The following is a 13,452-nucleotide window of genomic DNA, read 5'->3' on the forward strand; positions in this document are numbered from 1 at the left end:
TTTCATTATTAATTGTCTGTGTTTAGTTATTATTATTCTAAATTCACGGTGTACATTTAGATTGTTGCCAAAACGATTGTTGTGAATATCATTCGTGGATATGATTGATTGATTGATTGATTGATTGATTGTCAGTTTGTTTTTGTGCCATTTTTAGAGTCTGTTCTATTAAAAGGGGGCGTCCAGGAAAATATCTAATACCATATTTCTAAACACTGAAGAATGTGACTAAACAATGCAGTTAATACTGCAATACCGCAATATTTGTTTCATTCGACTGATTTCTTAGGTTTTAGGGCCGGTTTCATAGACCAGTTACCCCTTATGAGTAATTATGGTAATAACTGACAAATTTCATAATGTTCCCCAGGATTGTTATGCCAAAAAATCTATAAAACTCGTTCCATGTGTCGAAATTCATCTCTTCAATTATGCTACTACATTGTAATTGATTTATTCAGTGGTTAGAAATATTCTATTGTTTTTTCCCTGGACACCCAGTATAGGTATGGTATATAGGACGTATATACGCAATGCTTAACGATCATGGAGTAGTTATAATATCTAGTCACTGTTGCTTTACTTTTCAATGCTCTATTCCTTTCTCTATATGACTGGATCATTGATGCAAATCTTCACACGCCGCTGTATGACCTCAGTTTATGTGACTTCGATAATAAAGTCGTCAACATTGGTATTAATATTATTACGATTATTATGATCCGATATCCTATGCAAACGTATAACAACATATGCTTTTGGGGAAAAGATCGTAAATTCAATGTCACATTTTCAGTATATACAATGATCAGTGTAAATTATGCATTTAACTCTCAATTCCTACAATCTGTACGTATGATCAATGTTCTTACTGTGTGGCTTTTGGATCATGATGACAAATAACTAAACATTGAGTTGTATATTCGCGATAAAATGCTTCAGGGTTTGTAGCTAGGATCGGCCCTGATTAGTGCTTAATTTTCAGGTAAAATCCTGGATCCAGTTCCACAGTTCCGAGTTAAGATTTGACTCTGAGTTAACTCATTGTTAATGAACTAACTAACTCTAACTCACAACTGTGGAACTGTGTCCTGTCTGTCACAATTGATAATGTATGGGTTCACTCGAGTCAATGACCGCTTTCAAAATAGAGGTGAAATTTGATTGCAAACGCATTTTCTTACTGGGTATTTCATGGCTTAATCATTTATTAAGAAATATGCTGCAGGGACTCTTCTTCAGATTAAAAAAATTGCGCTTTGCTTACTTCAAAGCCTCAGTCCGACCGCTACAAACCCTGTCATTGGTTCTAAAAGAAGAGCGTTTGTAGAAGAGCATTTCATTTTATAGAATCCACCAATGATTGAATGAATACATATTTCTACCTCAGACAAATATATGAATATTCCATTGATGATAATTCAACTAACAAGCCGGACTTGTGTGAAGTGGAATGCTATATAATTTGTGCAATATATTATTATCGAAAGTCCGATGATTTGAGCGTCTAAATAATAAAGCGTGCGAGGTTCTCCTGCAATATATATATATATATATATATATATATATATATATATATATATATATATATATATATATAACTCTGAGAATTCGTATCTCGATAGTAATAATCATATATATAATTTATATATGAATACGTCTGTCGAGTACGCGGTGAACTCCTCGGAATTTAAAACGAAGAAAAAACAAATGATTTATTTGCAAAAACGGGCAAGAAAGTAGATAACTGCTTTTTATAATAGAATGATGGGATGATGATGGATATGTATGAGACCGATGTATATTGTAAACTCCTATAGACTCACTAGATCTGCTTTATCCACTGATCTAGTGATGATGTCAATGATGTGTTGTTGTACAGAATGATCAAATCAAAAAATTAGATTATTATTTTATATCAGATTTTGTATGATTTTATTACGACGATTAAGACTACCGTGGTTCCGATTAAATGTTGAAATCAATCGGACTGGTTTATGATGATAATGCTGTGTTTTTTGATAATGAAAGCATGATGATGAGTGTTGTACAAATTTCATTATTGTAAATGATATGTTTGAGGGATTTTGAAAACTTTTTCATTCAGTTGCTCGAAAGTTGACTCGAGTTCATGGATAAAGATAACTCCATAGTTTCCACTGTATTCAATCATGCGATGATTAATTTAAACCAACTTTTGAACAACTGGCCTCTGAAATAAAAGTTTTTACCAAATCTCCTTTTATATTAATATTTACTATCTGTTTTTGTGGCCATGGTGTTATGTATTATGGTATAAGGCTCTGTTGTCAATTACTGTTAGTGACTTCTAGCGGGCCTAACGTAAAAGTAGGTCTGGATTTCCGGGTTTATTTTGTTGGTTATTGGTTGAGTATCCAATATTTATATATTTATATCTAAGTAATTTTATACATGTCTGTGTTGCATGATGCACTCATGTTTTATAATGTATTGAGAGTTGTCTTTATTTACTTCATACAAATCTCAATCCGCCGCGAATACTGGAATCAGGAATCATACTTTCCATGATTGAAGTAGATTTGCATCTATGAGGAGGATTCGTGAAATTTTCCATTCCTCTCCTATGTAATAATGCTTAAAATTGCATACCTGGGGGGTTGTGTATTTTATGAATGCTTCTATATTTTTAAAATATTACTGTACTTCATGTTTCAATGTGAAGTAATGTTTGGCGACTGATTGAGAATTTGTTGATTCCAGTGATTTTTTCATTGACTAAAAATTGAAAATTTACAGTTGACCATTGAGTTTTTTTTCTTACAAAATTCAGATTGAAAATGAAGTGAATGAAGACAGAGCTGTTTATATATTTAATACCTTTCTTCGAGTGAGTGAGCAAGTGAGTCCAGTACATGCTGTTTGTATTCAGGATGATAGATGCTCCAAAACCTGACTGACAGTGACCAATGAATGTCACAGTTGAGTAAAGTTATTTCAACCCAAAGACTATTTATTCCAACTATACACACCTCATAGACTACTATTTGAGAGTAGTTCCTACTCTTTTTAAGACCTCGACTTAATTACCAAAAAGATCAAAACAATCCTCAAATCAGATAATTTTAAGTTCTTTTTCAATTGAACTTTGAAATTACTCTCATTTTTGGTAAAATCTGTTACAATACTTGCTTTTCACCTCATTGAACTCTACATGAGAATTCAGGCCATTTACACGCAACTCGGTAAGACTAAAGGCAAAATCTAAAAATAATGACTTCTAGTGTTAAAAGCCATTAGGTGTGGAATCTTTTGTTCTTTCTAATTTACCCCACATGCTTCTTGAACATGTTGTTTATTCTGTATGTAAAAGTCTAAGTATTGAATTACTTACATTCACCAGTGAATAGGTAATCTCTCAAAAAACCTTTCTGTTTATCTCTAGTGATGTATATTGGCTTAAATTAGTCTCTTCTTTCGCAGGTTAAAAACACTTACAGCATCTCGGCGCAGTTTAAGTGTCCTATCTTACTAAATATCCTTAAATCCTCCTATCATAGTACTTATTGTTTTACGCAATAAACAAATTGTCTATACGAGCATTTTAAACTGAATTGTCTTATCTTAACAATACTTGCTTAGGTTAAGGGAGAGAGATTTGAGTGAAATTTAACTATTACCGAGATGTCAATTTACTACTGAAGGTACTCGGGGTTAAGTAGCTTTACAACTTAAAATCTACCCAGGGTTTTACTAACGGTTAACATGGTCTCTAAACTTTACTCAGGTTTATGGAGTTTAAGATATATAAACTAGGATAAGCCCATTACAGTCGGACTCGCTAAGTCATCTCTATGTTTCAGTCTCAATTTGTATTTCCAATTTGAAATATTTAAGTGTAAGTCATTTGGAAAAGTCATTGCCGTGATGCTCATCCCAATTATGAAGACTTAGCGAGTTGCACTGTATACAGCTTACTAGAGATCTGAATACACAACTGATACCACTGAGAAGAAAGGTCCATATATAAATACAGCTCGGTATCTTACCCTCTCATCTTGTATTTTTGTTTTTATTTGATTACATTATAGATTTTGATTTTGGCCAGGATGGTTATAAATGTCTCAATTGGTATTTCATTTTTTCAAGTTTTTACTTCAATATTACAATTATGTAATTCATTTTTGAAAAGTGCTAATAATATCAGTCATCGTGTATATGTTTCTCCACCTGAGCCTCATCAAACGTGTTAATTTTAACGAGTTGGACTTTCAGCGTCCACAATACAAATTGTATCTTTTTGTTATTTATAAATCGTCAAATTATATATCTATAGTATATAAATATATAATAAAGAATTTTATGAGACCTGATTTACATAAAAATGCGACCCATGTGAAGTTTGAATGGTAAATAAATGTGAATGTAAAAATACCCTAAATAATTGGTTCTTTCCGGAGTTGTCCGTGTTTCGGGTGTGGTCCGTTATTGTCTTTCCCAGAGTTATCTGATATACCCGGTAGGCTGTGATTATCGGAGTTGTCCGTATTTGTTGTAAATGTCCGTTATAGTCTAAGTTGCCCATCATTATCGGAGTGCCCCATTATTGCCAGAGTTACCCTTATTGACGGAGTAGGTCGTTATTGCCGGAGATGCCCTATTGCCGGAGTTGTTGCGGTTGCTGAATACCATGTGAAAAAAAGTTCAGCAGCGGCAGAGTTCATGGGAAAAGATCAGTCAGTAAGATACTGACTGACTTTCCTTTACACCGACGTATCTAACGCAGTTATTTTCGTTTACTTCGTGCTCCTTTTGTTTTCTACCTGCGGATACAACACACAAACCAGTAATTACCCGGGTTCCGGGGGCCACAGTCGCTCATAGTTTCGTTCAAGATGACGATCGAAACGGATAAATATCTAGACTACGAGATCTAGCGGTTTTGATTTAATCAATATTTGAACAACTGACCTCTCGTACAGATCATATTGACCGATAGTAAACTGTAAGTTAAAAAGTCATATTGACTGCTGTGTGACGGTCAATATGACGTATGTGATTGATAGGAATCGACACGCTATACTAATCTATATTATGGAACCTCGTTCGAACGCCGAACTTCAGGAGTACAGAAAATCTGTATAACGGACAGTTCTATGTACAGTGGCCGAACCTCGATACAACGAACTTCAGGGGACAAGAAAATGTTCATTGTAACCGGCAGTTTGTTATATCCAAAATAAGATTACTAAAATTGTCGTATTTAGGACAATATTCTAGATTAGTTGAAACCATAAGTAAGTCGTTGTAACGAGGTTCCAGTGTAGTACCAAGTTTGGTCATTTCTGTCCTAGGAAAAACAGCTTAAATCGCTAAAAATTCAAATCTTACGTCAAAATATGTTTTATTGCCAATTGATACAAACACCATCCAATCACCAATCAATACGCCAAAAAACACAATCACAGAATATATGTATACATTCACAGAAAAATCCTGATGATGAACGTGTTGATTTTCATATAAAAAGAAGCCGACATTTACTGGGAAAAAGGATCAGTCATTGCACGAGGAAGCAGTATATTCAGTTGAGGGATGATTTACCTATGAGTTTTACATCATTTTCACGACTGTAAACTTCTTATTGAACGAGTTTAAATACTTCGTTTCGATGAGTTATAGATAAAATAAGTTCTTCAGATGAGGAACTTATGATTGAAGTGCACTTGTCGATTGAGCCATTGCCCGAAAAGATGAGATCAACTTCATTCCCTCATATCGTCTTATATATAATTGTTCAAAGACCTGTATGTATTGATAGTGGTTGTCTATATATTGAAGGACCTGTTCAGGAAAAATGTTATCCTTCCAGGTGATGGAATACTAGAATACTAGCGAAAATATGTGAATATCATCTAGGAGGAAAACAGGATGGTTAAAAATCTATAGCTTTATACATTATAGCATATGCAAGTATGTGAAGGGACGAAATGTAGGCGCCTTTAAGCTGAGTTGATCCGAAATGTACCATCGAATTTAACTAAATCTTTAAATATCATTGATTCCTGCAGATGCGAGCAGCGCTATCTGTAAAAACTTTACGTAACTCAAGATGTTGTGTATATTTAGTGGAAAGTAACCGTAGAAAGTGAATGAAAACCGAAACACGATAACCTTTGATTTTATCTCAAAATTCCCTCGATATCCGTCATCAAAAACCTCTCTTTACCGACACCAGTAATGTTGATTCTCTATTGGAAGTTAATGCGAATTTCCTGAAGATCAGCGTCGATTGTCTTATTGTACAAATAAACTCGAAATCCCACTGAACTTAGGCTACAAAAATTTGATACCTTGTTTCTCCACTCTGCTGAGCTTAAATGTTCACCCGGCCGGCCGTCTATCTACCCTATACATTACTTTTTTTTAAATCGTGATCAATTTTACCATAACAGACCCGGCCGCTATAGAAATGAACTGTTTATAAATTTTATCATATTTTACAAAAATGACCCGGCCGCTGCGGAGAAACAAGGTATCATTTTTGTTTAGCCTTATCGGTGATATTTTAGAAACTTCACAGTCGGGTTAGAATTGAAGTAAATTACAAATACATTTACAGACAGTCCATTCCTGATAATGTACGAGATAGTAAATTGTTCCTTACTCAGCACCGGTCAAATCGGTGAAATTTACAAAAATCTATTTGGTAAATTATTTTATTTCGCTGATTCACAACTCGGTATCGGCCGGCCCAGCACTACCGAGTAAGAGCAGTTTATACGTCCATGCTCACACGCAGTCAGTCATCGGACTTAAGTTACGTTACGTGATTTTTGAGCAGAAAAGACGCACACTTTATACGCGGAAAACATTTCAAGCTTAAGGAATTTAAATGATAAAAGGAGATCGATTAGAATGCGAACACTTTTCGGAGAGGGGGGTCTGTGAACAGTGTTTATATATCACAGAGCAGTGACTCGTTCCATGTGTAACAGCACATCACTCGAATCATTCTCATCTTCCGATATAAACGTCACTCTTTCGCCTTCTTTATTTAATCCGTGTTTTTCTAATTCTTTCATACAATGAGATCCGACCCAAACCCAAACTTTCTCCGACGAAACGTACACTGGAACTTTAGGCGATTCGCTGCCCTTCGTCCGACTGTTGGGCAGTGTTAATCTCGACGCGGCACCCGGACGAGTCGCTTTAGGAGCGGGGAATACGAACACATTTTCTGATGAGGTTGTCGGTTGCGGGGACGGCACTGATAACCGATGCATCGGTCGGATTCGATTGTCTTGTCGGCGGTAATATTTACCGAGGCTGGTTTCTGAATTCTCGGAAGACGAAGATGAAGAAGATGGCGGGCGAGGTATCTCATCGTCATCTATAATCTCAGACTCTCTTCCTCTCCGCGCGTTGTATAATTGTTCCCATTCTTTTAATCGTTGCTTCATCGCCTTTTTAGCCCATTGTTTATCGGCGCGAAGCCGCGCTTTCGGAAGCCCTTTCAGATATATAGCCACCTGATGATCGTAAATCGTGTGCAGATCGTGTCTTTTTCGCATGTAAGAAAATAACAATAAAACCATCGACATTCCGTATACGAAGACGACAGTCACGGTGAAATAAAGCGCTCCTTTAGCGTCATAATCATCTGTAGGTTTTTGTGTAGTATTTAATAGAAGTGTCTCCTGCGTGAACGAGTGATATACAATCTCATCTGATAATCCATCAACCTCCATTTGCAACCGCTGCACGTAAATCACTCGCAAATTTAGAGGCAATTTCCTCCTCATAATTCACGTTCGATTAATGAAATTAAAATCGTTCCGATATTTGCTTCAAATCGCTTCAAATCTTTAATGCTTAATCCAAAAAAGCAAACTTACTTTCTCCTACGCCGGTGGAATCGCAGCACAGAACACTAAAACATTAATCCGTAATGCTATTTCATGACCTTTGTCCATTTGTAGTTTGAATTGTGCATCGAATTCTAATATTCCAGGTTAGAAATATTCCCACGCTCGCCGCTCTGGAGTTATATTCCATAAGATCAAATCGTTTACTAGCGGTATTTCTTAAAACTGGAAAAACTATTTATGACAACTTGACTTGACGCGCCTGGACAAATGCCGTTTGACCTGCCCATGCGACAGTACACAGTACTGTGTCAGTTAATCCTCAAAACAAGTAGAGCGCTAAAAGTGAATATTATTTGATAAATTAGTCGAACAAAGGGTTATTATCAATAAGCGGTCACTCACTATTGTCTGATAAATAAAAGGACCAGAATTTGTACTAACCTTTAATACACTGGGCGCATTTAGTGATTTATTAGTTAGTCAGGAGCGAACAATAGATGATATATAGACGTGTTGTTTCTTCCTGAAATACCTATAGAGTAATAACCAGCAGCACCAGTAGCAGCACCAGCACTACCCCAGCACCAGCTCGTTATTCCATCCATCAGTAAACTGGTATTTATCTGTATGCGAATGTTAAACCTTCCGGGGAGAGAATATGTTTTTCTGTGGTTCAGATTTTTTCCACCATACCCAGCTGTTATATGGGATATATTACGATACAATTTCTATCTTCCGATTATACGAATATAAGGCGACACACAGTTGTGACTTTCGTGACTCCTCCGCATGAAAACACTGAAAATGTCCGGGATTTAGTTTGCAATTTAGTCATAAGGTGATTTCAACAGATTTTAAACAAGAACTATGGAATTGGTCCTAGGACTATTGATAAAAAGCTCGCGTCCAAGAATAACTAGGTATGAAATTGCTCTTTTTATCCTATCATGTTGAACTTAATTTGAAAAGCCGGGACTCGGACGCCGGTGGAACACGCAGCGCCAAAATTCATTTCTTGGACTCATTCGTTTCGGGAAGCCGAGGTCCGATCAAAAATGAATTAGAGCTACCGATTATCATGTTGATAAGTTAAAACTCAGAAGCATGGAACTTCTCCGCCGCTGACAACCGGCGCCATCCCGTATCCCGCAGTAGCCAGCCGTGGCAAGTGAAGGATGCACCGCATCACTTAATAGATTGTGTCGCCATCTCTCGTAAGATACAAGAAGCAGAAATCAATGTAAAGATGCAGCGCTCGCGAGCGAGTTGGTGAGTTGTGTCATTAGTTGTGTGTTGGAAGTTGTTGCTGTACGTGCACATGTTTCAGGATGCTGAATGAAGATGGATAAATCTCGGATTGTTATATTATCATGGTTTCTGGTTTTAGGCGCAGTAACAGCATACAGCGGTCAGTACTTATTAATTATCTGTTTACATCCAGTGTCATTTAGTTACAGAAGAATTGATGATTGATTTGTTTGTGCTGTCAGTCACTGCTGCTGCCGATGATAATGCTTTTTAGGAGTGACAGCAACTTAGATCACCTGTCTATGTAAGAATATTGTTGTTGAAAATGAAAATGTTTCCTTTGTGGTGAATCAGTTTTTAGAGTCTTTTTAGTTTTTTCAAAAAAAAAAAACTTGTGCATGTCAATACTGTACAGTCAGAATATGTACCGGTGGTAGTTGACTCCACTGAATTCAGGTAATTTGGGATCAACGAAATTTATCCAGTTTATGAGAAATCCTGTATGTTACATATTTTTCATTCACTATACACTACATATTTTAGATTAATGATCCAGATCCAACTGAACCATATAGCGGGGCCTTGTATTGTTAGATATTTTGATTGTTAATTTTTAATCAAATTGTCAGTTGAAACGTGACCAATGTCTACCAAAAATTTGAATATGAATTTGATGATTTTCTGGTTTCTTTATTCAGAATTAGGTCAGTCTGATGGGAGGAGAGGGAGAATCATTATGTAAGGTTACATTTGAAGATCAAGTTGAATGATGTCATCATGTATGATGATGATGATGATGGTGTCATTTTTAGCGATAATCTCTTTGTTTGAGAAAGGGATGGAGAGGGGGGTTAGACCAGGGAGCGGGAGGGGGTTTAGATCAGGGAGCGGAGCAGGGGAGCAGGATGGTGGTTTTATCAGATTTCAAAGATGATTCAAATAATTCATGTACGGTTCAATAAGATGAGGATGTGTTGTGTTATTACGCAGTTTTTGACAACAGAAATGATTTAGTGAAGCATATAAAACGCGGATCTACATTAGGGGCGAAGAAACGTTATAAATTATACGAGCCTCGACTGCTTCAGATAAAAATCTTAAAACTGATTATTTACAGTATACTGAATTCATTAATGTAATCGCTCGTCTGGGAGTTATTTACATAATTTCATCTGTTTTTTTTAATGATATCGACGGTTGGTTCTTGTTTCAGTAATTGTTTGTTAGATAAGAATATTAATATCATCGAGCCTAATTAAAGAGACAATCTTTCAGATGCGCTGGATATATCTGCTCGGTAGACCCTACAGGGAATTAAAATAAATTAGGGAGAAGTCGCTGAAGGCGCTATATAAAAAACACTTCAGAAAGAATTTCTCTCTGAAGAGCGAGAGAGAAAAAGAAAGAGGGAGAATGTTTTTATTTTAGTTTCTCCTCTAGGCAGCCAGTCTGGCAGCTGCAGAGGCTGGTATTCATCCAGAAACTTGCATAATTAAATCATTCTTATTGATAATTGATACTGATTGGTGGTTTATTAGAAAACTAGGTCCTTAACACTAACGTCTGTATATGGGTTCATTGATTTGGAACATTATCAAAAAAATTCTAAACACTAGTCTTTATCACACGCGGAGGCAATAGCAAGACCTATATTCATTCTGGCTTTACAGAGAAAAATTTACTTCATTTGTGTAGAAGGCATCTGAGTGATTTAATAATTATAAAAAAATACATTAGCATTCACACATTCACAGATGGTTTGACGTTTTTATTTGAATTACTTCTGATTGTAGAAAATAGAGACGACGAAAGGCGGGCGGGTATTGAGATATTTTTAAACCAGTAACTAGTATAGTGCTGGTAGTATGAATGTGTGTGGAGCTGCTGCACATGTCAGTTTACAACAAGTAGTAATTCATGTTTTCCTAGATCTGCATCAATCAAAGTAATTTTGCCACGAACTTTCATTCATCATCGAATAGTTATTCATATTCTTGGCTCGAGAATGTAAAAATCATGTTATATCCAATCTGCCTCCCATGTGCTGCTGCTGCTGGTGCTGCCTCATAAAATCTGACTCATTTTTGGGTTCATCTGGAGAATAAGATTTAGATTTCATGTTTTCTAGAGACTTGCCACTGATAATCATCGAATACCGATATTTGACCCCTGCACCGCGGCAACCAGTTGGGGTTTTACTGACTAATCGAGTCCGAAATATTTTTTTCCTATGTTTCAATAGTTTTATGCAGTTTGTATTGCGTGAATGAAGGAAGCTGGGTAGTTGTACCGCTGTATTGGAACTAACACTAGTTTGTTGCGTAGTGTATTATTTATTAGATTCTGTCACTAGTAAATCCCACTTCATCTTTACACTATTTGCCGGTAATGGATTGGACTGTCAAAATTGTCACCTATCAGTGATAACAATTTCACGAACTGATAATGATTTTAGTTTTTCTTCCATCAGACCAACCACAGTTTAACATTCAGCTTTATGATCAAATAATGAACTTATTTGAAGTGAAACTTGACTCAAAACTGGGTCTAAAAATCTGTTTGTGAAAATATCACCAGTCCCTTCATTACTTTATCAAATAATCAAAGATCATATGATGATCCTTACAAGGTGTCCTCGTGAGGGGTAGGTCCAACCGGTAATGTGACACATACTATAGAATTTTATGCTGTATTTATAGAGGATTGAACAGTTACAGTTAAACGCTCAATATAATAGTTCAGGCAGTTCCACATTGTGTGAAGTCTAACAAATCAATATAACCGATAATCTTATTCACGACACAAGGAACTTTTGAATTGTGAATTTAAATCCGAGGTTTCTTTAAGAGCTTATAGTACAGATTTTGTTACGTAACAGTTAATAATGTACAGTGTAAGAAGCCTAATGAATATGTATATGAAGGGATTTAGAATGTAAACCGTTATGCCCTGTTTCTAATGTCTCATTGCGATCTTCTCTCTTACATGATTATGTAATTTGTCTACTTGAGTCAAGCTTTTCAATGCTGCCATGATATTATCATGTAGACTGTGTAATTCCCTGGTCGGATTGTGACTAATAGTTCACTGCAACAGCTTGATTAGTTTTCACTGTCACATCGATGATACTGTATTCCTATCATGCTGCATGTTGCATACATGATTATTCCACCTGAATTCATCATCTTCCGTCTTTTTTTAACCGGACTCGTATTAACTATTGCTGCTGCTGCTGCTGCTGCTGCTGCTGCTGCTACTGCCCTGGATCGAACGATCAAATATCATTTCTTACACTTTTTAAATAGATTCATAAAACTGTATAGAATGATGAATGAAGGGCTTATAGTTGACACGAGGCAAACATCGTTAATATAAATCACTTCTTCCACTTTATAAGATTTTCGAGGGCCGTTTTTCCAGTCAATTTTCTAGGCACATCGAGGGCGGATCCGAGGTCTTTTGACGCATAAAAGGGCTTTTTGATCGTTGAAAAGGTATATTTGAGGGCATATTAATTAGCAATTTGTCTTTGAAAATTCATTGATGGGTTTGATGCATTTTGCAGATTTCTAGTGCTTATCATCCTACAAATTATGCAAGAGATGTTTATGATATTGTGTGTAATAAGGTAGGCCTAGAAAAAGAGTTCATCCGGAGAAGGGCGGAACTAGTCACATCCTGTTCTAGGTCTAACTCGGGTGGGCTTTTAATAATTTTCATGAAGAAAAGCAAAACTAGTGTTATAAATGTCACCAGACAATTAAAATTCTCTACAGGTTTTCATGCATGCAGTTAGGCGGGTGGGTGGCATTCCAGCGCTAGTTTTGCTGAGACATTAAGGGGGCCATTAGGAAGGAAACTGACTGCTATATCGTATTTTTATGAGACAGTGGTGTGCATTGCATATCAGCTTTTACTACGCGCAACTAAACCGTAGTCTCTTCTAGAAGTATGACAGAGAAATCGGCAGAAAAAATGAAATTTAGTATAAACAGAACCCGTGTTGCTGTATGTAGGGCATACACAGAAGCAGATTGTATTCGACCCTGTAACCCTGTTTACAGCTGCTGTTCTTATCTCTTCTTATTCATTCCAACTTGAAGAAAATATTTGATGTTTTTTAAAGAAAAATGTGGAAAGTGGTACATCTCTCCTCTCATTCTCCTCTCAAGTTTCCTATCTCTCACTTCTCTCTCACTTCTCCCTGCGCGCTCGAGCTGATTTCCAGTTGTGCACTCTTTACCATTATTAAATCACGTTCTATCAAATTCAAACTCACATTTCTGATTTGTGAAAATCTATTTACCCTCATTCTGTAGAAACCGGTGAAATGTATTTCCTATGAGATCCTCTG

The 13,452-nt window shown here is 36.3% G+C and overlaps 1 protein-coding gene across 1 annotated transcript; it reads right to left on the minus strand.

Moving 5' to 3' along the window:
* Positions 1 to 6,944: 6,944 nt before the first annotated feature.
* On the minus strand, positions 6,945 to 7,730 carry LOC141899177 (uncharacterized). The gene has a single exon (XM_074785337.1). It carries the CDS (start codon positions 7,728 to 7,730, stop codon positions 6,945 to 6,947), a length of 786 nt encoding a protein of 261 aa, XP_074641438.1.
* Positions 7,731 to 13,452: the final 5,722 nt, after the last annotated feature.

The sequence above is a fragment of the Tubulanus polymorphus genome, chromosome 2 (assembly GCF_964204645.1).
Source record: "Tubulanus polymorphus chromosome 2, tnTubPoly1.2, whole genome shotgun sequence".
NCBI classification, from domain to species: domain Eukaryota; kingdom Metazoa; phylum Nemertea; class Palaeonemertea; order Tubulaniformes; family Tubulanidae; genus Tubulanus; species Tubulanus polymorphus.

Bases quoted from the DNA above. Each gene is read 5' to 3' on its own strand.
- LOC141899177 (XM_074785337.1), bottom strand. From the start codon at position 7,730: ATGGAGGTTGATGGATTATCAGATGAGATTGTATATCACTCGTTCACG.